The 23204-nt window shown below is 39.4% G+C and overlaps 2 protein-coding genes across 2 annotated transcripts; both read left to right on the plus strand.

Moving 5' to 3' along the window:
- The first annotated feature begins 2345 nt into the window (after nt 1-2345).
- On the plus strand, nt 2346-18082 carry LOC111219198. Its single transcript, XM_022741810.1, has 11 exons — nt 2346-2574; nt 4291-4387; nt 4495-4620; nt 4899-5030; nt 5524-5572; nt 6875-7023; nt 7266-7424; nt 7897-7934; nt 8089-8188; nt 16511-18010; nt 18057-18082. The coding sequence occupies exons 1-11, from the start codon at nt 2560-2562 to the stop codon at nt 18080-18082; spliced, it is 2391 nt and encodes a 796-aa protein (XP_022597531.1). The 5' UTR covers nt 2346-2559.
- A 22-nt stretch (nt 18083-18104) lies between these two features.
- Nucleotides 18105-22996, plus strand: ttc34 (tetratricopeptide repeat domain 34). The gene is made up of 7 exons (XM_022741812.1): nt 18105-18269; nt 18698-18920; nt 19897-20089; nt 20350-20516; nt 20949-21222; nt 21379-21593; nt 22442-22996. Exons 1-7 carry the CDS (start codon nt 18154-18156, stop codon nt 22985-22987), a joined length of 1734 nt encoding a protein of 577 aa, XP_022597533.1. The 5' UTR covers nt 18105-18153; the 3' UTR covers nt 22988-22996.
- The last annotated feature ends 208 nt before the right edge of the window (nt 22997-23204 follow it).

A 23204-nucleotide genomic window follows, 5' to 3' on the forward strand; every position in this document is an offset into this window, starting at 1 on the left:
ACCACCGCTTCCGGGTCGCTTTGTTCACTTCTGGGTGCTGCTGCAGGCTCAACACAGTACAGACACACAGGGAAATGTTCTGCTAATGTTGCTTTGGATTTTTATAAGATGACCTACTTTATTCACATTTTAATGGACACCGCATTTCTGATGAATGTATTCACGGTTCTTCAGCGCAGTTTTGGGTGGATTTAGCGGACAAATCCGCAGGAATATACTCAAAAAAATCACCAAAGAGCAGTAGCACAATGTACAAATACTTCATTACAACGAAAAGTACTGCGTTCAAAATTTCACCTAAGTAAATAAATACTAAATGTACCCAAATAACAAAAGTTATGTAGCTGAAGCTGCTGAAAGTGCATTTTAACCTTCATATAATTATATCTTAATGATCTCGTTATAACGTTATCATTACCTTATCATGTTATCGTTCGTTACCATGTTTTATATGTGAAATCTTCTTCTTCCCAGTCAGATAAATCTGGAGGTAAAACTACATTTGGCTGTTTCTAAAATGCATAGTCAAGGAAAAGAAGATGGTGCCCGAAAACTTAAATGCACCTGTATGTAAAGTGAAGAACCAAAAGCAATATCTAACTCCCCAGTATCTTTCATCTTTTGCAGATTTACCTTCATTTAACAAGTCCTATAGGTAAATAAAGTCTCATTGAGTCTTTTAAAAGAGACTTTGATGATCCCCAGTTTCATAAAGATAAATAGAAGAAACCATCAAATCCTTAAAAAATAATGTCCCCTTGCACAGATGAGATACCTGGCAAATTTGGCGAAGTCCTTTGTGAGGCCATGTCCACTTTAATTTTTTCTTCAACTATTCCTTCTATGGAAATGACCCATGCACCCAAGAGCTGGTCAGAGGCTCTGCTATCAGTCATTCATCAAGAAGAAAAGAGCAGTGACTCCTATAGACCAATCAACCTGCTCGTGAATGATGCTATAATTCTTAGTTGTATATTGGTGGAGAGGCTGCAGAGGTAGGCTTATTTAACTTTGATTTAATCAACCCTGAGCAGACTGGCTTCATACCAGGATGTCAAGGAGAAAATACTCAAATACTTAAAAAACAGGCGAATACATCTGTGTCATGTTCAAATGAGTATAAATTATATTTAAAGATGCATAAACAGAGAGAGAGAGCTTAGGTTACATAGAGTATGTATAACCATTGTGTCCACACATGGTTGAAATAAACCTTCACAGATGTTTCAACAGTATTTCAATAAGCATATTTCACTGTAAAGTGGGAGTATTAGAATGTGTAATTATGACTTGATTATACATCATTGATTTACATGTTGTCATTGAAACAATGTTGAAATCATAGTTGTGAGTAGCTTGGACATCAAAAAATATTTTCTTTTCAACCACATTCAGGCCAATTTTAGCTTTGATGTTTTGATGCCTTTTGATCTCCAACCAAATCGGTTCTTACTACATCTTATTGAAGAAAGTTTTACCTTTGTTAAAGTTATTTATTTTGCTTCCTGTCGTTAGTATGGTACATCTCGTCAGTATCCCATACCATGTCAGCAGTGTCAGAATCTACTTCTACTTCTCAGGTCTTGACATAATTCCAACGTTCAGCACAATTTGAGTTTCAAAAGAGGATTTTTGTATCAAGATCATGTGATTTTACTCTAGAAAAGAAAATCAAGTTGATTGAAACTGATTTCAGTCAACTTTTTGTGGAAAACCGATAAAAAAATGAGCCCCAATCACAAATTCTAGTTCAGAGTTTAGATATCCATTGGAGACTAAGTGATTCATACTCAGTAAATGATTCATTCAGCCTGTTGTTACACATATTATTTAGATATAAGTGATTATCTCGATTGGTTACGTATAAGTTATCACACACACTGCAGTTTTTGAAGCATGTCCACTAATTTCTATGTGTGTGTGTTCAAAGGCTGTCAGTAGACTTTCATGTTTGATTTGATATATTTTTATAATCAATATTCATCCCACTAATCAGGGAGTGAGTTTACTGCATTTGATCGATCCTAACTCTGGGACCTGTCTTATCTACATTTGTAGCTTTGGTTTCAGTCTTTCTTATGAGGAGATGCACTGAAGCCACTAATGTGCCCAAGATATCCAAAGAGTGCCTGCATTCCCTTCACACACACCGCCACCACCTACATAAAACTGCTGTGTCTGGCTCATGAGTGGTTTCCGTGTATGTCACCAGTCATTATCATCACAGAGGTTTGGTCAAAGTATAGGAAACAATCAGAGGGAAGTCTGACGTTGCCATCGATCTTCACGTCACAGTGTGGGAGGATTTTGGGGAAGGGTGGGGGACGGGGCAGTGATCTCACTGTTGTTCCTGTTTCTGGCACCATTTCTCTGAAGACTCCAAAGAACTGACAACTCTGAACCACAAACACACACACAAACAGTTATTTGACTCAGCTTCAGAGGAAATCTACAGAAGACCTAACGTCAGAATGCCTCATCCTGTTGGTGAATTTAGTGCTATCCTCTCCTGGTGATAACTGCAGATTGTTTGACTTCCTCACTGTCTACTCTTCCAACATGGACTTTGTCTTGGTAAGTAATCCAGTGCAGTTGTTTTGATTGAACCATCTGCGTGCTCTATTTCACTATTTCAAGTTCGTTTCTCTAAGTGAATTTTAGATCATCGTCAGTCATTGATACAGGAAATGTTGTCACAGTGCTGCTGTTACCGCCAAAGAGACCAAATACACACAGAATGTTTCATTATTTGCTAGATAAGGACGATTAAAACTTCTCCCTTCCTGGGCAGCCGTGAATCACATTAGTGACTTCCCCTGTGACTTCAGGGGTAGATGTACAAACTGAGTTGAGTGCTGTCAGAGAGATGTACACTACATACAGTATGTTCTGTATAGTCTCACTGTGGTGGTATTAGGTGAACATGTTGAACATGTTGCTTCTTATCAGTTGCTGCAAAACATCAAGGTTGAAGTTCTGATCACAGGAGACATTAAGTTATATGTGGATGAGTGGTGTTTAATAACCTAACAAATTTACTAGAGCTGCAACTACCTAGTTATTTACATTTCTGTTTAATCTACTGATTATTTTCTTGATTTATTGTTTGGTCTGTAGAATATCAGCACATCGCAAAAATGACTAAAAATGACTAATTTATCAACTAAGCATTTCAACTCTGTATAAAGCTGAACAAGATATCTACATACATTTGGAATAAAAGACGGTAAAAAGGCAGAGGAAGTATGGAGGCTCGGCTTTGCCAAATAATCCATAATCTGGTGTTTTAAATCCAGGAGAATCTCCTCCATGGGCAAACAGCCCTGCCCCTCTGCCTCTGAGCAAACACCTTTTTACAAATACCCCTGTTGTCTGTGGGGCTCTTATGATATGGGGCCAGTTTAGGATTCATTTAGATTGTGAACAATCCTTTTTTGTAATTCTCTTGTCCCCTGCTTCCCTCGTTGACTCAGCGTTACAAGTGTGAGTTAGAAAAGATGTGACCTAGAAGGTTTTTAAAGCTAGCACAGACATAGCCTACATCTCTTCTTCTTCTCTTTGGAAATTGAACCACTAGAAAAGTGTTAAGTTTCTATTTTATACAGGGAATATACTGGGAAGCGGAGATGGCTTCACAAATGTTAGAGGTGTCTTGGCAGTTAGCAGTCGGTCTGGTCCATTCCTCATCAATATGCATCAGGCTTGGACTTCTACAGTTGGAGCACTCCACAGGCTCCATCTGAGCAGCAGCAAATTGGCAAAGGTTTTCTCAGGAGTGAATAAGAATTGCTTAAGATGCAAGTTTGATCTGGGCGGGCACAGCTATATGATTGGATGGAGGATTTTGACCCCCTTTCAAATATATGTGGTACTGTATTCATCCCTCTGATGGTCACATTCAGGGCGGTCCTGGAGAAGTTCAAGATCATTGCTAAGTAAACTGCGGCTGTGGCCTTATTTTTACTGCCTGCTTGATCCTCCTCATATGGAGGAAAAGAAAACTCATAGAGCTAAATTGTACAATACATCTCAGCTAGAAGGTTTTATAAGATCTGGCAAACAGACAGGTGTTCATTCGATTTAGAATCTGGAAATTCAAAAAAAAAAAAAAGATTGATTATACTTGATAATGAAAGTATATGAAAATTAAGAAGCAAAAAATTCCTGAGTAGTGACTTGATTAGTTACTGTCTGTCTTTATGGCAGCTGTAGTGTCAAAGTGTCATGCCAGTTGTAAGTGTCTTCCTTTCCACACTACCTCAGATCATCAAACCTCGTCTTGTGTTCCAGGTTTACCCACTGATACTTGCCTTCTTTTCCGGTGGACACAGTTACACTAAGGTGACAGAACAAACCAGTAATTCATGTTATAAATCTTGCCCAGCTGGTAAGTTAGAGGAAGGAACTGTATAAATTGGCCTTGTGTCATACAATTATAGTGAAAGTATTGCATGTTGACTATTTCCCTTTCTCCTTGTCTCCACTGTTTTCTAGGATATCATAAAACTGGTAACTGTGATAACCAAGATGGAAAATACAAATGTAAAGAATGTGAGAATAACACATTCACAGATATGGAAAACAAAATAGAGAAATGCTTCAGGTGTGACGTATGTAATCGTAAGTATTCTGTTCAAATTCCATTACTTGGGTTGAGTGATAGATACAGATATTATGTACAAAAAAGTGATGTTAATATCAGGTTAATATCAAGTTGAATGGGACCTCATTCTGTCCTTGAACAGGGTTGCTAGAATTAAAAGATAAGCCATGAACAGACTGAAGCAATATGAAAATTTATGAAAATAACCCTTTAGTCATACTTTCCCAGCTTTCCTGTACAGCCTTACTGTGTGTAAATGCTCTGACAGAAGCACTGTATTTTGATTTTTACACAGGTAATGAGGTAATGATAAAGCCCTGCTCCATCACTAGTAATACGAAATGTGATTGTATACCAGGATACTACAATGCACACCGTGATCAATCGTCAAGGTTCTGCGTGAAATGCCCATGTCAAAATTGTCAAGGTAGGTGGACTCATAGGGAGTGAAAGTGTTCGATTGGTATTCACAGCTGCCATATCAATTCATATACTGGGTTATTTAATTTAATATGAATACTCAATAAAATTCCTCCCAATTTTGCATCAGCAATCTCCATCAGCACCCTGCTGTTAAACTACTGTCAGTGTACTGTTAAATAAATTATACTAACCTTACACTTTTCATTCAGTTTACCTTTGCATATTATGGTTGATTTAATTTTTTGCACTTTTGCCCATGCTGTGAATCTACCTTATACATTACTTCTGACTTTTTTCTGCTATTCACTTACTCTGGATTTATTATTATTTTACTATTTTATCATAGTTTTATAGTAGTTCTTACTTATTTACTTCCTCTTTCGTAACTGAGTGTTGAGTAATTGTAACTGATCCCTGTGGAGATTTTCTTTCTGATTCAGATTCAGAAGGGAGCCATATAGAGTTCTCATCAATGTTCATATTCATATTTTTTTCAGAGCCTCTTGATAGTCCTGACTTTAAAAAGAAGTGCCAGCCCTGCCAAAGGTGGGAGGTCTTACAATATGATAGATGAAAACTAATGTTGTTTTTATTTTATTTGCTGTGACAGAGAGGAGAGTGGGGGAGGGTCTTTTCCTCAATGTATTAAATGTGGCACTTTTCAGTTACAGTGCGTTGTTGACATTCATTTCTTTGTTTTTTCTATCTGTGGAGAAGGCTCTTTTCAATTAAGAGCTTGACTTTAATTATGCAGATTACAACCAGAGCAATGAGTGTGTTTGTGTAACGCCTTCTCTGAGATGTTTACTTGACTAAGTCTGAAGGAAACCTCTGTGAAGTTGAAACTAACCCTAAAAAATTATAATCTATTGGTCAATTGACAAAAAATAGTAATTAATCTACAATAATCACTTGTGTAAGGAGTTTAAGACACTCCAAATGTTAAGATTTTTCTTCTTTCATGTATAAAATTCTTTGGGTTTTTGACTGTTGGGTGCACAAACAAGACATTTGAAGACATTTTCATACACATAATAAACCTGTTTTTTAGCATTGATCTAAAAAGATCAACACAAGCATGATATGATTCAAGGTCAGGATGCATTTGACTCATTGCTTGAGGAAGGGAAATCTCTGTGGTTTTGCTGAGGCCCTGCACCAACTGTGCTGAACAGTTTGGCTGTGGATTGTAAACGTCTCAACACAAAGGCAGTTTTGTTAGAACTGTTAGTGTAGTAGTACTAATAAAATATTGAAACTGTATCCATATGAACAATGAACCAGTTTTTGCTTGGTTTAACCACTTCCTCTATTCATACCGGCTGCTGAATCCTCTCTAATGGGATTTCAATGTAAGCAATGGAGTCGTCTTTCTGTGTACTCAGAAGTTTATCTGAAGCTAATGTGGGGCTTCAGCCATCCAAGTTAGGCAAATCAAATCAGAGTTGCTGTTGTTTCAGTACGAACATCACTCTGTATTATTATAGTATCCTATAGGCAGACACTGTCCAGGCAAACACAGTGAGGGAATTTTATACTAAAAAGACTGTAACTTTTGAAGGTATCAACCTAGACAAACTCAGAATGCTAAAACCTAATTAGCTTCAACAACAATCAACTTGGGAATGTATTTTTACACAAGGCAAGGACTGTGTATTTTGTCCCCCATCACATTAGAAGAGGATCTTTTAATGGCCAATATGCACAAGGAATGATTACAAAAACTGTTTCAGTGTTCATATGGTCAGGTGACTATTGTTTTAAGACTTTAAAAGTTGTACATAACATTTAATAATGAATATGTTGTGCGATTCCACTGTTGTCTACATTAGTCTCTCCTTTTTTCAGGACGGAGTGTCTGAGTAACTCAGAATGCAAGAGGAAATGTACACCAACTACAGTTCCACCTCCAAAATCTACAACTAAATCAACTACACATGTGACCACTCGTTCAAACAGTACATTGAATCCTGTTGTGATTACACTTGGACCTGAGAGTTAGTTTCAACTATTTACTCTACTTTAACAAGTGAAGTGACAGAAAAACTCACTGGACTCATTGGTTCACTCTTGCTGTGGTTATTTCAGTAAAATTTGCAGAGCCAGATTGTTTCACCTTTTTGAGTGGTTATCTGGTTATCATTCATATTTTCATCATCGCATGTTTTCTGACAGAAATTCCTGTATGTCAGACTTGATGAGTTGTGGACTTACGTCAAGTGTTTCTTTGTGTCCGCAGCATTGAAGAATTCGCTCTGGCGGTTTCTTGTGGTTATGCTGATATTTGTGGTGCTCTTTTGTTTCGTGCTGCTCTTCATCTGGACACACCGAAAAAGCTGTCCCTACTGGAGCACAAATAAAGGCGTGAAGCCACATGCCAAGGACCCCAAACTCAAAGGTAACCAGTGTAAATAAGTACATTTACTCAAGTACTGTGCTTAGGTAGAATTTTGATGTACTCTTACTTTACTTTTATAGTATGCACCTTGCACCTCATTTCAGAGGCACTTTTTACTCTATTACATTCATATGAAAACTTAAGTTAAAAGTTACTTTAGAGATTGATATTTTAAATTAAACATATGATTAGCTTACTAACTAACTAACTAACTAACTAACTAACTTTAACTTCATAAAAATACTAGATGCGTTTTTTTGACACACAGCACAGTGGTATAGATAAACTTGTATGATTCACAATTGTTTGCATCAAATGTGAGTTCAAGACATAATCTTTCCAGTATTAAACAAACCAGAAAAATCAAAAAAAAAAAAAAAAAAATGTGACCAAGTTTCTTTTTTTGTACTTTCTCGACTGAATGTGTTCAAACAGGAAGCTTACTGATAACATCTGCTTTTCTCTTAAACAGAACATCGCAGTCATCAAGACAGCAGCCCGACCACGCTGGTTTGTGTTAACTTTCATGCACTTTACGTTCTTTTGATAGAGATCTAGCTTGTAGCAGTACTGTAGGTGGACAGTCAGAGGGAAGAATTTCACTCATTACTTTCTAACATTTTAAAGAACACATTTACCTCCTCTTTTTCTTTGTCCTTTCAAGACAATTAACATATCTGAGGAAACTCCCATGATGCATCTCAATTACAGTCCAGCCACACCACAACATCCAGCCAACATCAGTCCTAACACTCTACACAAAGGTAAGTTTCAGTATTTGATCCCCAACCACAATACATTGCCCTGGTTCAACTTGTTGTTCAATACATGAGTTTGACAATGTTTCTTTGCAACACTGGTGCAGCTGGTGGGAGGATCATAAATGGGGACTTTCGATGTGATATCTATCTCAAACCGTCAGCATATCAACCAAAACCAGAGCTGTGATACAAAGTTAAAGATGTTCAGCTGAAGCTTGCATTGCACTTGAAGTAAATGAGGTATGGCAAGTTCAAATAGGGGATTGCATCTATTTTTTTTTAATCATATTTGCAAACTAACTTGCACTAGATATATGTGATGGTTGATAGCTGCACTATTTTGTTTTCCCCTTCACCCTTTATAATGGGCAATCAGAGGTCATCTCTACTGCTAATACTACTGCCACAACTGCTTCTACATCTCATACTACTACTAACAATAATGTTGATCTAGTCATAGAATAATAATAGAAAAGGAAAGCATGTATCACTTTATGATCCAAAAAGATGTTTTCTTAATGAAATAATAAATAGTGAAAGTCATGGTATGCATTCATAGAGTTCAACAAGTTCATTAACAAATCGAGAAATGTGAGAATGAGTGGATACATTTGTTTTGGGAATAATTCACTTAAATGTATGAGGCCACATTTGACTCCCACTGGGTCACTTGAAAAACGTAAAAACAACATGAGCACAAGAACAAATTCCACTGCATTTCTCATGAAATTATTTTTATTTATACATGAAATAGTGTTTTATGGAACAGTGTTTTTAGCTTTTATAGGTTCTCCCCTGAAGCCATTCATTCTTCCTAATAATAGTTGTGATGTTTTGGCAACTGAATGAGAGAAGCTGAAGAATCTGTTTGTGAAAACATATTATAAACTCTTTACTCTCATGTTTAAATAAACTTCACATCAATCTTTGTTTAAAGGGGCAATATATAAGTTTAAAACATTAAAAAATTTTATTATCAACAAAATGTGAAGCCATAATAGTTTTGATGTTATGTCAAATACGTCAATTTATTGTGTTGCAGAGATATATACTGAAGTTAGCATGCTAACCAGCCAGCCCTGGCCTGTCCTGTCTCGTAGTGTTATTATCTTACCGTGAAGGTGAGTGTTGAAACTTGGTTGTGATTGGCCAGTGAGCCCAGTCCTGGTACCTTGTTTCTTACGACAGGGGTGGACACCCCAAGTTTCTGGTAATATACCGCCCCTTATTTGTTTGGAGTATGAATTGACAGTTGGTAAATTCTTTCACAAGAGCCCCTTTAAGAATAGGCCTACTTTCTAAAATCACCTGTGCAGGATTTAGTGCCTTGTTTAAGGATGCTTCAGTAGAGGGGGCCCATACAGAAATGTAATATATGACATGTATGTCCCTATATCAAGAGCGATGTTGCCATAGATGTCACTTATATTACTAGCACATATATACATCCTCTGAAATATATGAAGATATACATTTATAACATATATGAATTACCAATAGTAAAATTTGCACATGTACATATATTAAAAAATGTGTTGCATGTTGTGACCATATACGTTAATGATTTTCATTTAATTTATGTATACAACTTTATTAAAACAGCATGAATATAAAAATCTATATGTTTATATATGTTTTTCTTATAAATTTCTTACTAATGTTAAATATGTCTCAGGCTTTTGGACCCTATTGTTTATAATATCAACATATGTATAGTATGTATATATACACAAACATACATATTTATGTGGGCCAGACATATATGTCAATATATGAAATCGTTCCAATTTCTAATAGGTTTCATATATAATTTTTACATATATTTTTTTATCTTATATGTGCATATATTACATTTGCATGTAGGGGTGCATGCATACACAAAGACTTGAGCTTGTATGATAGTCTGGTCGTCTGGTTAAAAGGTGACATCACGATTGCCAAATGTTTTGTGAAGAAAAATGGTAGAAAAATGCCATGGTTATACTTAGCCTCATGTATTTGCTAGTGTAGTGTACTATCAAATGCTGTGGTGTTTTCACACTCAGAACAGCAGCCTTTTCATCTTTGCTTGTTCAGCAACTATTTATCTCTGATCAGCCCTGTGGACCACAGGGTGGAGGTGGAAACTGGGAAACAGGTCGCCCTCACTTTTCACGTCAGTCAGCAATTTGACATTTGGGGAAATGACAAATCAGATAGAGAGTGCATGTCACTGTTGACTGTGAATAATTTATCCTCATACATTTTTAGCTCTTGTGAAATCAAAATCCACACCCATTCAGATGTTATTTATAGATGATGGAGTGTGAAAGGCTGATAAAGCCACATACATTTTTCCACTGCTTTTTTTTTTTACCTTTTATTTGCTTATTTTCTCAGAATCCATAAGACTTGGTTAGTTTCCTACATTTAACCCTTGTGTGATGTTCATATTTTTGTTACTCAGCCAGTGTTGGCGGGTCTGGTGGACCCGCTGCATTTGTTGGGGTTTAATTCAACACAATCAAACAATTTTCTGTTGAAATACTTAACAGATGTTTACTTCATCCCAATTACAAGCAATATACAGTAAACAGCATATACTTGTATGGTTAATATAAAATGTGTAGGGGGGTGTACAATTTGTGGTCATTGAAAATGTGTTCTGATAAATATTCTTCACAGAAAATGAGCCAAGGCCAATGAGTCTGGGTTTGAAAAAATACTTAATCATATAATATTTCTTTTGATAAAAAATGAAAACGGGTCCCACAGACCCGAACACCACACAAGGGTTAAAACAGATTCGCTCAGGATATTATGGCTTGAACTCGTTACTGCCTGGTAAAACACCATTTGTTGCGAGCCAAACTTCAGTTAAAAAACATCCTTCATTACAGCTTTTAGGATGACCTTCAATACAACGTTCTTGTCATTAGTGATCATGTTGCTGTGTCTGTGGTTGAACTGAAAACCCCCTTCTGGTTGTTGTGCTGTTGGTTTTGTGCATTTTGTTGTGTTGTGGTGAGGATTATGCTCTTAGTTCCTTTCATAAGTTGGGGATGGTGGATGTTTTACAATATGTTTTTTATGCAGAGTGAGAAACATTTTCCAAATACCACATGTACAAAAAGGCAGTTAAGAATCTTGAATCTTTCCACATGTAGCAGAGCAGCAGCTGTTTTTCCCCTGCATAATTCAGTGTTCCTTGTCCTGTTTAAAAATCCCCACCAAAAAATCATTGGAGGATAAAGCTGTGAATCTCCTATAGGCCTATTGTCCTTAGAGGTGCTTTATAACAGCTGTTTACCTACCAGTCGAGAGGAAACATGAAACTGGTATTACATCCTTTACTAGCCAAGAGCTGTCTCCAGCATTGGAAAGAAACACCAATGTTAACTCTTGTTTTGCTTCTATTTCTATCACTTATTATCTTCTACTGAAGTTAGAATGGTAACCAGCTAGCCTCATAAAGCTGTTTTGTGATAGTGAGTCACTGCAGCATCCAGTAAGGGCTCATTTAAGCATGATAGGATGATGAAGTGGTGCTGCCCAGATGGCATATTCTAGCCTCTTGTCGTTAATGCAATGATGGCTGAAGCTCTTGGCAGGCAATCACATTCAGCGGCAGAGAAAACTCACATATAGCACCTTTAATGTCAACAAACCCCATGGAAGAGCCAAAAATCCACAATTTGGTAGTATTCCACAATCTTAAAAAAAACAGCTCACAAATATATACTTTCATTTCTGAAAAAAACGTGGTTGGCTGAAATGCCTCTGCACAGTTTCTGGAGCTTACTGACCTTTAGTTTATCTTGAGAAACAAACCAAAAAACATAATATTCTGCAGGACAGAGCTGTGCATTGAATAACAAAAGGGGAAACTTGAGACATTACAAAGCACAAAAAATGTATCCAAATTAAACAGTAGCACATTGGACAGATAACACACCTGCAGCTAACCATATCTCCCAGCAGAGTCTTTGTTTTTGCATGGTCAGTGTCCTCTGATCATCTGTGAATCTCTCCTTCCAGTTGCCAAACAAGATGAGCAATCAGAGCATTGGCCGGCCATTGTCCTCTATGCGATTATCAAGGAGGTGCCCTTGCGTAGATGGAAGGAGTTCTTGCGTCTGCTCTCAGTGGCTGATCAGCAGCTGGAGCGGGTGGAGCTGGAAGCTGGTTTGGGACTGGGCTCCATAGAGAGGCAGTACCAGATGCTGAGGCTGTGGAGCCAGCGCTCCTCTGCGAGTTTGGACGATGTCTTCTCGGCCTTGCACTACATGGATTTATCTGGCTGTGCCCAGCTGCTGCAGGAGAGCCTGGAGAAGCTGCAGTGGAGGCCTCAGCAGAAGCAAGGTTTCACAGCCTGCAGAGATTTCAGTGCGTCAACGCAGAACACCTGAGGCTGCACCGGGAGGCATAAATATCAGCTATTAGACAATGCAAGACATCAGTGCCTCAAGCCTGGACACCAGTGCATAAGACTAGAAACTTCAAGTTCCTTGAAAGGACATTACTAACTGTAGCTACTACATGGTACAAGCACAGAAAACTGAAATGTAATGAAAGTTCCATATTGAGTAATTTAAATGTACTGTATATTAGAATCTAACTAAGAGTTAAATGGCATTATGGAGCACTGTGAAGATCCTGAGAGGTCCAACTGCAATTGGAGTATTTCCTCTTTTCCCACTTCTTTTAACGGATAACATCAGATAAGTGTTAAATATGTTTTCCCTCGTAGAATAAAACACAACTCTTTATTGAATTGAGATTCATTTTACATGCAGATTGACACTTAAAATGTAGTATGTATATAAAAATAATGTATTTGTTGCAGTGCAGTCAACTGCAGAACTGGTTGGATCATCAAATAGCTTCCTCAAAGGCATGTGACAACAACAGTAGCATTTTGAAGAAAGGCATTGTGCCTGTGAATAATCAGGCAGGACTCTAGTAATCTATAGGTAGAGAAAATGAATGAGATATATATATGAGCTATACTGTCAAAACTACTAATACTGTCAAACACCACTTAAACTTCAGCTTCTTGTGTGGCATCTCTTAAAGGCCAAGAGTGGATGGCTGGGATTTTAGAGTGCACTGCTTGAATGTAAATATATGTAACTCTGTAACTGTATATGAAAGATTACCAGGGTCCTGAAGATGAAGGAAAACATCCTTGTTTGAATTGTGCTAGTGACATTATTTTTACCTCTAGAAATGGTGCTCTTTTTTAATATTTTTTAACTAGTCAAAGCGAGGACTCTTGTTAAGTTCGAGTATTTAAGCGTGTGAACATTTCAGTAAACATCTATGATGTTTAAGCAGCACTGCTACAGATTATTATTATATACAGATTAACGTCTCCTTCATCTCATTTGACATGAAAGTCTGACATAACAACTCAGCTGCTGATTCTTGTTCTGCAGAAAACTAAAACACCCATAAGAGTTCAGATTTTCAGTTTCCTGCAAATAAATACTGACAAGGTGCCGTAGGCAGGGTTTTTCCTCACCACATATATTCCATCCAAATTGATGGTTTCCTCCTGTGATGTTGTTGTATCTCACTTTGAGAATCTTTGTGTCAGTTCAGTTTCTGACAGTAAAGAAGTTGGACTTTCCAGTAATGGAGTTTATTAATGAATGTTTTAATATGAATCTAGGTCAGTGGTTTTTGGCTTTAGGCTTTGAGGCATATGCGTGTGTATATATTTTACAATTATTTTTAATTTTCTGAAACTACTTATGGATGCTTGCGTATTTTGTTACTAAACTGCCAGGTTTGAGTTTTATCCTCACAGGAGTCATCTATGGCACAAATGTATGGTAACCTGGAACTGTATGAGCCTGAGTCAAAGTATCATTATACAGTATGTCATGAATAAAATTCTTGGCCACAAGATGGGAGTGTTGGCTGAGTGTTTGAACAGCTGCAGCTGGTGTGCAGTTTTGAGCGCAGGACCCATACAAAGAAAATGTAGGCAGGGTGCTTGAGGAGCTTTTATTCTTGAGGAGGATTAGACCAATCTCATGAATTGCAAATTCTTCTTCAGCACAAAGAACAGCTGTCCTACATTGTCCATTTCCCCTGCATAGAAAAAGAATAGATCCCATACAAAGAGATATTTATCATATTCGCAGTATATTTAGCCTATACACATACAATAACAGCATCTGTGTAAATACATACACGCATGATTTATTATGCATAGTACAAAAATGTGGCGATATGCTGCCAATTGGCCATGGTGGTGTTCATTTTTACAATTGTACGCAAATGCAGCATTTGGGTAGAACTTTCAATCAGTCTCCAATTTCAAACGATTTTCCATGATAGTGTTTGATAGGAGATATCGATTAAAAAATCAACATGTTTTTCTATATTTGTGGCGTCTAACCAACAATTTTGTTTAGCCTACAACATCGGAAAATGTTTTGTGGGGTATTTAAATGAACAATTCTAGCATTTTCACAACTTTTTCTCGCTTTCAGTATTCCTAGAAGCACCAAGCATCTGAGATAGAAACAGATTTTAAAGCCAAATTTGACGTGATATTAGAACAACACTGTTTGAAACAACATCAGATAATAGGCCTAATAGCTAATAACGATAAACACCAGCGTTAGTGGTTGCCATTGGCAACCGAACCCGTGCTCAAGAGAACAACTGCTCGCGCACCGGGACCGTCCCGTACAGACAACAGAGGAGACTGAGCCGGGAAGGGGTTTACCGATATGTGACGCTTGTTACGGTTTGTTTGTTTTTATCTTGTTGTATCTCTCTCCATTCCTCTGTGTATTTCCACCTGTAACATAGAAAAAAACTCCGCTGCAGCTTTTGTTGAATGAGCGGACCCTGTTGTCCGGGCAACTCTGAGCTCTCAGCTATTGAATTACAAAAATGGGGCCCAGGTTTTCTGTTCTCGGGAAATTCACTTACAGAAAATGAAGTGACACCGTGTCAGTGAGTTAGTTTCCTTATGCAGACTTTTAATGTCACGGATTTAGGTGGGTTTTGCTCAGCTTTTTTTTGGCTCAACTGTTGGTAACTAAAGCCAGAGGAGCAGGTAGGTGAACCGTGGGCCGCACAACAACAGGGGCTAACACATTTTCACTTAATGCAAAAAAATATTAAATATTAGATTAGCGATTTATTTTACAAACTTGGACGGTACTAGTTATTTTTCACTGACATATGCCCATTATTTGTGACAACAGTGCACTACATTTTTTCTTCAGAATAATGTCCTTAAATTTGACACAATATTCCCAAGTTTGCTACTTTAAATTGCTTGTTTTAGGTGCTAAAAGTAAAGCAATGATGCTTTCAAAAACAATGCCCTGAACAGTTTTTATTTATGAGTTAGCTTCATACACGTGCAGTAAACAAATAAAACCTAAATCAAATCAATATTTGGTGTGACCAACCTTTGCCAATAAAACAGCACCAAATATCCTCAGTACACTTGTGGTTTTCTATGTACTTGGTACATAGGTTGTTTCAAGCATCCTGTAACTTGAAGTCCTTTAGTTTTCTTTAGTTGAGTTCTGAGTCTGACTCGGTATCTTCTGTCTCTTCATGTAATCCCAGACTGATGATGTTGTGATCAGGGCTGTTGGTTCCAGACCATCTGTTGCAAGACTCCCTGTTCTTCTTGTCTTTGAAGATAGTTCTGTATGACTGGCTGTTAGTTTGGGGTTGTTGTTGTTGTTGTTGTTGTTGTTGTTGTTGTTACACCACCCAGATGGTATTGCATGAGTGATAAAAATCTAAACATCTAAAATGCTCCTAAAACTTGTGCACAGATATATATGTCTGTAACAATTAACGATCCTGGTGTTTATTATTTTGTAATGACGTTGCTATGCAGGTTAAGACTTTCAAACATAGTAAAATGTTTCTCAGACAGTTGCAAAATAGAGTGTTACATCAGTATAATACTTACACCAGTTCCAGTATGACCAAATATCAGCATTAAAAATAATTTTGAACCCACACACGAGGCTATATTTTTCCTATATCAGCATCCTGGAGCTGATGGATGTTTGCTTTTCGTCACCCATGTGACTTTTCCACTTTCATGGTAGGAAAAGCATAGGTGTAAATAGTAAAATCAGTGATGGCTGAATTCCCTTTATCTTTTTGAGTTTCACCGTCCTGGTATTGCTTCATACTGTTATGGCTTACTGAGACACTTGACTAGATCAGCCATTGTTACTGTTGTTAGTAACACCCGCGCTTTTCGTATTGTAACAAGTCAAAATGTGTGCTGTGAGAAATTCATGTATTGTTTTTGAACATCAGGTGACATCAGTGTTTTCTTCATGTGAATAGGTGAAGAGAGAAAAACAGACGCTAGAGCCAGCTGCCTGATCATGAGTGCCCTGGTTCAACCTGGAGTCAAAGTTTCAGAGCTGTGTGAGGATGGAGACAAGCTTCTTGAGGCCGGAGAGCTGGGGAGGGCTACCTCCCTCTACATGTCTGCCTTCAGGACTCACGCCACCTCCACCGTGTCCCACATGCGGAAATTGGAAAAGTCCAGCCTGATTGGGGTGATCTCTACTCTAGAAGGTTGGCTTGACAGTCATGGGGAGAACCAGCCTGCTGAAGGTTTTAATAAAGGTCTGGCCGCTGTGTTTCTGTCCACACTCTGCCCCAACAATCTGACAGCAACCGTTTTCAAAATGGAGTCTCTTCTTCAGAGTGGCGGGCATGGCTGCGAGGAGATTTTTGCTCGATGCACTGCTCTGCTTGAAGGGAAGAGAAACCCTCCTCCAGAAGGTTTCTCTCGCATGGTGTTGGAGATAACTCGTGCTCTGTCCTGCTTGTTTGCAGAGCCCCACACTATTAAAGGCCTGAAGCTTTACCTTAAAGCTTACCAGAAAAACAAATCTGAAATTGTCACGCTGGTGAAGACCAGACAGGCTCAGCACCTATCAAAAATAGTGAAGGCCTTAACTGTCCAAATAATGCACATGCATCCTTCTCTGATGTTTGACAGTGAGTGGGCAGTGACAACAAAGGAGAATGATAAGCTTAGTGTAGAGGCTACTGCTTTAATGATGGAGTTTTTGTTGGCTATCTCACCCGGTAATAGAAAAGTACAGGAACTTCAAGCAGTGCATATGTTTTTGACAGGCAGGTTTGGGGACAGTGCAGAAGTGTACTCTGCTCTCTTACATCATGGTCATTGTCAGAAAATGTCAGAGAGTAGTACTGACAAGTCATTCCAAGACAGTCCTGAGAGGAGAGCTTGGCTCTTAACCGGGCGAGCAGCTGCCTGCTTCTCAGCAGGTGGACGGACTGCAGAGGCATGTGGGGATCTGGGAGAGGCATTTGAGATCCACCCTGCCACTGCCAGAATTTATTTCCAAAAGCTCTTCACAGATCATGGTACAGGGGTGGCTGCTCGCAACCATCTCCGTCAGCAGGCAGAGAGGGGCCTGTATGGTTACAGAGAGAGGGTTCTCCTCCGTCCAGACCTGCGTTCCACAGAAGGAGTTGAGCTGTTGGACCCTGTGATCACTCAGTTACGGACCCTGTGCCTTTTAGAGCCTGACGGGGGAGGCAGAGAGCTGCGGGTACGACTGGCTGACTGTCTTCTCCTCAGAGGGGAACACAAAGAGGCCCTCTCTATCTGTAGCCAGCTAGCTGCCACCCAAAGTCAGCAGAGCTATCAAAACACAGTGCAGGTTCTTCGTGGATATGCAAGACTTCTCTCTGACGACCACAAGGGGGCATTAGAAGACTTCCAGGCTGTGATTGAACACAATGCCCCTCATCCCTCCAGCTGTGTGCGGGCGCTGTGTGGCAGGGGGCTCCTGCGCATGATGGGTGGCTTAAACTACCTCACAGCTCTAGACTATGTGACAGCCAGCAGGCTGCATCCTCAGGAAGCAGCACTGACTGTTCGCTGCTTGGTGCCATGGAACTGCCGGGGGCTGCTCTTTACTGTTTTATTGGAGCAGGGACGAGTCATGCTGGAGGGGACTGGAGAGCACAAATCCAAGTCCAGATCCACTGAAGACTCCCAGCATCTCCAGCAGGAGGATCAGCTGAATGTCATGTCAAAGAGAGACAACCACAGATCAGGGTATGATGTTTGTCTCTAAGGCATTTTACTCAATAGGCCTTTTTGACAGGAAATATGTTGGCATATCACGGCAGGACAAGCACTCGTGTAAATAATGGAGTTAAAGACGACTGAATTTCAATCAGTTTCAGGGTCCTGGTATTGTTCATGCCGGCTCACTGCCATAGCTGACTGTGACACTTCTGGGACACGGCTATCATTAATTTTCTTAGTAACACCTGTGCTTTTCCTACTAATATGTCATGTGTCAAACATCTGAAGTTTATTATGCAACTTTCTCAGGTGATTTATTTAGTTCTGTGCTTAACATCTCAATAAAACTACAAATATCAGTTTATGAATTCTGTCCCAATGAAAGTTTGCATTCATTTTTTTTTCAGTTAAATACATTTGCTTGATGTAGCACCTTTTGCTGGTTTGTGCATTAGGACTCCTGCTGGTGTCCACTCCCTGGCTCTGCTGCTAATGGAGCTCCAGCCAGGTGCTGATGGGCCTCAGATCCTGGCAGCTGATGCTTTGTACCAGCTTGGCCGAGTCGAGGAGGCCTACCGGCTGCTGCTCTCTGTCGGGCCCACCAGTCCTCGGGCCCCCATTCTGGCTCGCCTTGCCCTGCTGCAGCTGCACAGAGGCTTTCTTTATGACACCAATCAGGTATGTATAGTAGGTTTAGGGCAGAAGTGATGTCCACAGACACCATTAGTTCTTCAAAGTTGATTCTTTGGCTGCATTTATTTTACACTGTCATTTTACAAAGTTCTTATTACACTCCAACCTTTTTGTTAAATTGCACACCATATTTCTGATTAAAGCTGTTTCTGATGTATATACAGTATATTATATAGATTTTTATTCTTATTTTATGTGTTCTATATATTAATATAGAACACGCACATGGACAGACGTGTTTTCAGGTTATCTGTCCATGTGTACGTCCGTACGTATGTATGTCCGTCCCATTCTCCTGGACACGATATACGCCCTGACAGAACTTCTCCAAATTTGGCACAAACATTCACTAGGACTCAAGGACAAACTGAGTAGATTTTGGTGGTCAAAGTTCAAAGGTCAAGGTCACAGTGACCTCAGAAAACACTTTTTAGCCATTACTCAAGACTTCACCCAGCAATTATGACAGAATTTCACCCAAATAGTTTATATTTTCTATGACTCTGGATAAACAGGGATGTAACCTGAAACTAGTCTGAGTGCAGGAGGCAGACAACCACGAGGAAGTGATTCTAGTTTAAATATCATATACAGTCCTCTAAGATTAAACATTCTTTTGGGGCCCAAGGTAAATTGGGAAAGTATGGATTGCCTGATCACTATCAAAACATTAAACAATCAGCCATTAGATCAATTTTAGGTTTTAATAGCTTGGCCAGTGTAGTAGGTGAGCTGTTGCAATTTTGTTTTACAGTAATTTATTATCATACATAAACTGTCAATAAGTGTAGTCTCAATCTAAAATCAACTGAACAACGTCTTTCATAGTGTACATTCTTCTGAAGGAATGCAGTAACAACACCAAACTGTATCTGGTAGCTTAATATCTTTGTTCCTTAACTTTACAACTTTTACAGTCAAATAGATAAAGAATTCATATCTGCCCATTTTTTTCCTGCAGCTTCTGAAAAAGCTCATTCAGTGTGGGGATACCAGCTGCTTGTGTCCTCTGTTAGCAGTGGCACAACAGAAGGATCGTGCACTTTTGCGGGGACACTGCCACTCTGCTGCAAAACGCATCCTGGAAGGCACGAGAGAGGAGAGTGCTGTCAGGGAGGCTGTGGCTTATCTTTCCATCGCTATCATGGCATCTGGTGATTAGAATCTGATTGATATTTGATGTTTGTTGCTGGTCTAATTCTGATTGTTGTTACTTAATTAACAGCAGGTCATACTTTAATCTAGAAAGGGGGAATGATTAAAGGGATAAAGAAATAGATTGGGTCAAAACACAAGCTCTGTTTATAGATTTGGCTTCAATAACTTACATACATACTATTATGTGTATTTGGATATGTGCTTTTTACTGTATAACTAAGTAATAAAAGCCAATCCACTAATTGTGCTCTTCAAGGTGGTGAGGCAGCAGACTCCTTGTTGGAAAGAGCGAGGTGTTATGCCCTGCTGAACCAACGAAAGACTGCCATCTTTGATTTCAGTGCCATTCTGAAGGAGCACCCAAAACATGTTCAGGCCCTCTGTGGACGAGGCTTCACCTATCTCCTGCTGAATCAACAACAGGTATTCTTGAGTTGAAAAACTGCCAGAATGGGCCTTTTGTAGCTTACGGCAGATTTTAATTGTAAACTTTATGCTACACCAGGCAGCTTTACAATGAAATGTACCGGCTTGAAAAAGTTGAATTTGATGTCATGATATTTAGTGACATGCAACAGCCACTATAATGCTTATAATGACCGACGTGGGCAGGAAAAAGAGGCAAAAGACGCATCATTTCATATTGGTAGAGCAGAAAACACGCTTACCCTACACTACGAAAAGTTTGGGCAAATGGGATTTAAAGGATCTCAGAATATGGCATGCTGTTTTCTTTTACAAACATAGTTGAATTTTGGCTGATAGGACAGGATCAGATTGTCTGTTGCCACTGAAGGAAATGTGTATGTCCAACAGAAATATAATATTCAAATGCCCCTTTTTTCTATGCTATAGGAATGCACTCATGATATCTTGGCAGCACTTCAGATAAACACTGACATGGTCACCAAAGACATCCTATCACTCAAAGACAAGGCACGGAAGCTGGTCGGTGATTGGCTGCATCAGTTCTGTCGAACCAATCTGTCAGACATCCTGGTCACTAATGCTGTGCCCTGCCACGAAGAACAGCTCAGAGAGGCTTTTATAATCGGTGGAGCTCTGATGAGGACTGACTGCAGAGACCCCCGATGGCATCTCCTCTATGTGGACATACTGTTAGCCAAAGGTGAGATGAGAACTTGATGTCACTGGAAATGGTCTGTTTAAGAGATTATGGCTTAGGCTGTATGGTGTTTCCACCTAAATAAAACAGAGCTACTGAAGCAGGCACTCCTTGTTTACAGTGATCCTTATGCCTGCTGTTGTGGTCCATCTGCTCCAGGTGAAGTTGAGGCTGCAAGCGTTCATCTCTGCCAGGTGTTTGGTCAGGATCCAAGAGATGCAGTGGCCCAGGCCAGGGTGGGTGTGGTGGAGGCTTGGCAACAGAACTACCGCAGCGCAGCTCGCAGGCTCAGCAAACTGACTGAGAAAGATCCGTTAAGTCTGGACTTCTTGCTGGCCCTGATCCCATTCAGTCAGCGAAAACGCATGGCACAGGTAAGTTCAGTGCTGGAATCCTAGATTTCATCTTTAAGAACAAGTGCCATGGGCAACAGGATTTGTTCTGGTAAAAGCAGCATTTTTAATTCTACCATCATCAGCAAATTAGGTTTATAATTAAGCTGCAGATACAATTCCATTACAGGGATAAAAAATGTGCCACATCTTTTCTGTTAGATTAACAGTGCAGTATAATTGTGAGTGTTGCAAATGAATAAATGCATCAATTTAAAATGAAATAAAACTGTTTATTATATTACAGATGATCATATTTTCAATCTAATATCACAAGGCTGTAAAATGAAACTTTGTATGTACTATATATTTAATCAATTGTAAAATAAATTCACTCACTGATGAAATTATGAAATTGAATCAAATGGATTGTTTTTCAGTTCACACTGTGATAAAAGTGAAGAGATTCTCTGTGATTCTGTGGAAACCCTTTTCTTATTTGACCTCCATGAAATTCTGATTTCATCTCTGCACTGCACTGCACTTTTTGTTAATGTAACACAATGCCAACTAAGTTATATCCAAAAACCTAAATAAGCTCAAAATGAAATCGCACAAAACTGCAGTGGAACCTCAGTCAGTTTAGGAGGTTCTCTCCAAACATATCGCAATGCATATTTCATATGCTTGAAATGGAAAATAAGGTCAGAGAAGATGGAAAAAGTATGGAAAAGTATGCATAATGTATGATGACATCAATAAACTGTTTTACAGTACTTACAAGACAGGGAAACAGCATCTTTCCATAATTCAGCTAAAGCATTGTAAATAAGGAGTATTTATTAAGTTATAAATAGCATATTAATTGTTCGGCATTTATATTGTAACAGGCAGCAGCACAGGAGGCCAGCAGTGTGTCATCAGCTGGCCAGTGGGATCAGGCTCTCACACTCCTGACTGTAGCAGTACAAGCAGTGGGCAGTCACAGACTCCAGTATCTTCGCCAGCGCGCTGCCTGCCTCGCTCAGCTGGGTTTACACAAGCAGGCCATAGCTGACCTAGACCGAGTTATTCAGAAACACGGTGGATCCGACCCCAGCTGCTCAGATGACCCCCAAGTCTGGGCGGAGGACCTGTGTCGGCGAGGTCGCAGCCTGGTGCTCTGTTCCAGAGAAGGAGCAGCTCTGGAGGACTTCACTCGGGCCCTGGAGCTCCACAGGGACCAGGCAATCCTGTGCGTGGAGGCTGGCCTGGGGAGGCTGCATCTGGCTGAGTGCTTCCTGCGGGGGGCGCTGCAGCACTATGGGGAGCAGCAGCTGAGTAAAGCTTGGACATTAATTGAATGTGGTCTCACTGTGGACAGTGAGAACGCAGAGCTCCGCAGACTGAGGGCAAGAGTGAAACGGGAAGTGGCCAGCCCCTGCAATGTCAACTAGTGTTGATAGTCAGAGTGAAACAGAACACAGGATGTAGCCATGTCAGTGCCTGTACCTTAAATTGTCTTATGGTGGAGACACTGATGAAAACTGTTGAGAATTCTCCCACACTTTTATTAGACATGTTTGATGGTTCTTTGAGAACACGGTGCTTTTATTTGTATCATGTCTTCCAAGTTCTAACTAAGGAATAACAACAGTGTTTGTTGTTGTAGTC

Source organism: Seriola dumerili, unplaced genomic scaffold (genome assembly GCF_002260705.1).
Source record: "Seriola dumerili isolate Sdu_G_001 unplaced genomic scaffold, Sdu_1.0 BDQW01000056.1, whole genome shotgun sequence".
NCBI lineage: Eukaryota > Metazoa > Chordata > Actinopteri > Carangiformes > Carangidae > Seriola > Seriola dumerili.

Coding starts and splice junctions, on each gene's coding strand:
- ttc34 (XM_022741812.1), top strand. CDS start 18,154: ATGCTGGAGGGGACTGGAGAGCACAAATCCAAGTCCAGATCCACTGAA. Junction 18,270..18,697: donor AGAGACAACCACAGATCAGG/GTATGATGTTTG, acceptor TTTGTGCATTAG/GACTCCTGCTGGTGTCCACT. Junction 20,090..20,349: donor CATCGCTATCATGGCATCTG/GTGATTAGAATC, acceptor GTGCTCTTCAAG/GTGGTGAGGCAGCAGACTCC.
- LOC111219198 (XM_022741810.1), top strand. Junction 4,621..4,898: donor CAGGTGTGACGTATGTAATC/GTAAGTATTCTG, acceptor ATTTTTACACAG/GTAATGAGGTAATGATAAAG. Junction 7,935..8,088: donor ACAGCAGCCCGACCACGCTG/GTTTGTGTTAAC, acceptor TGTCCTTTCAAG/ACAATTAACATATCTGAGGA.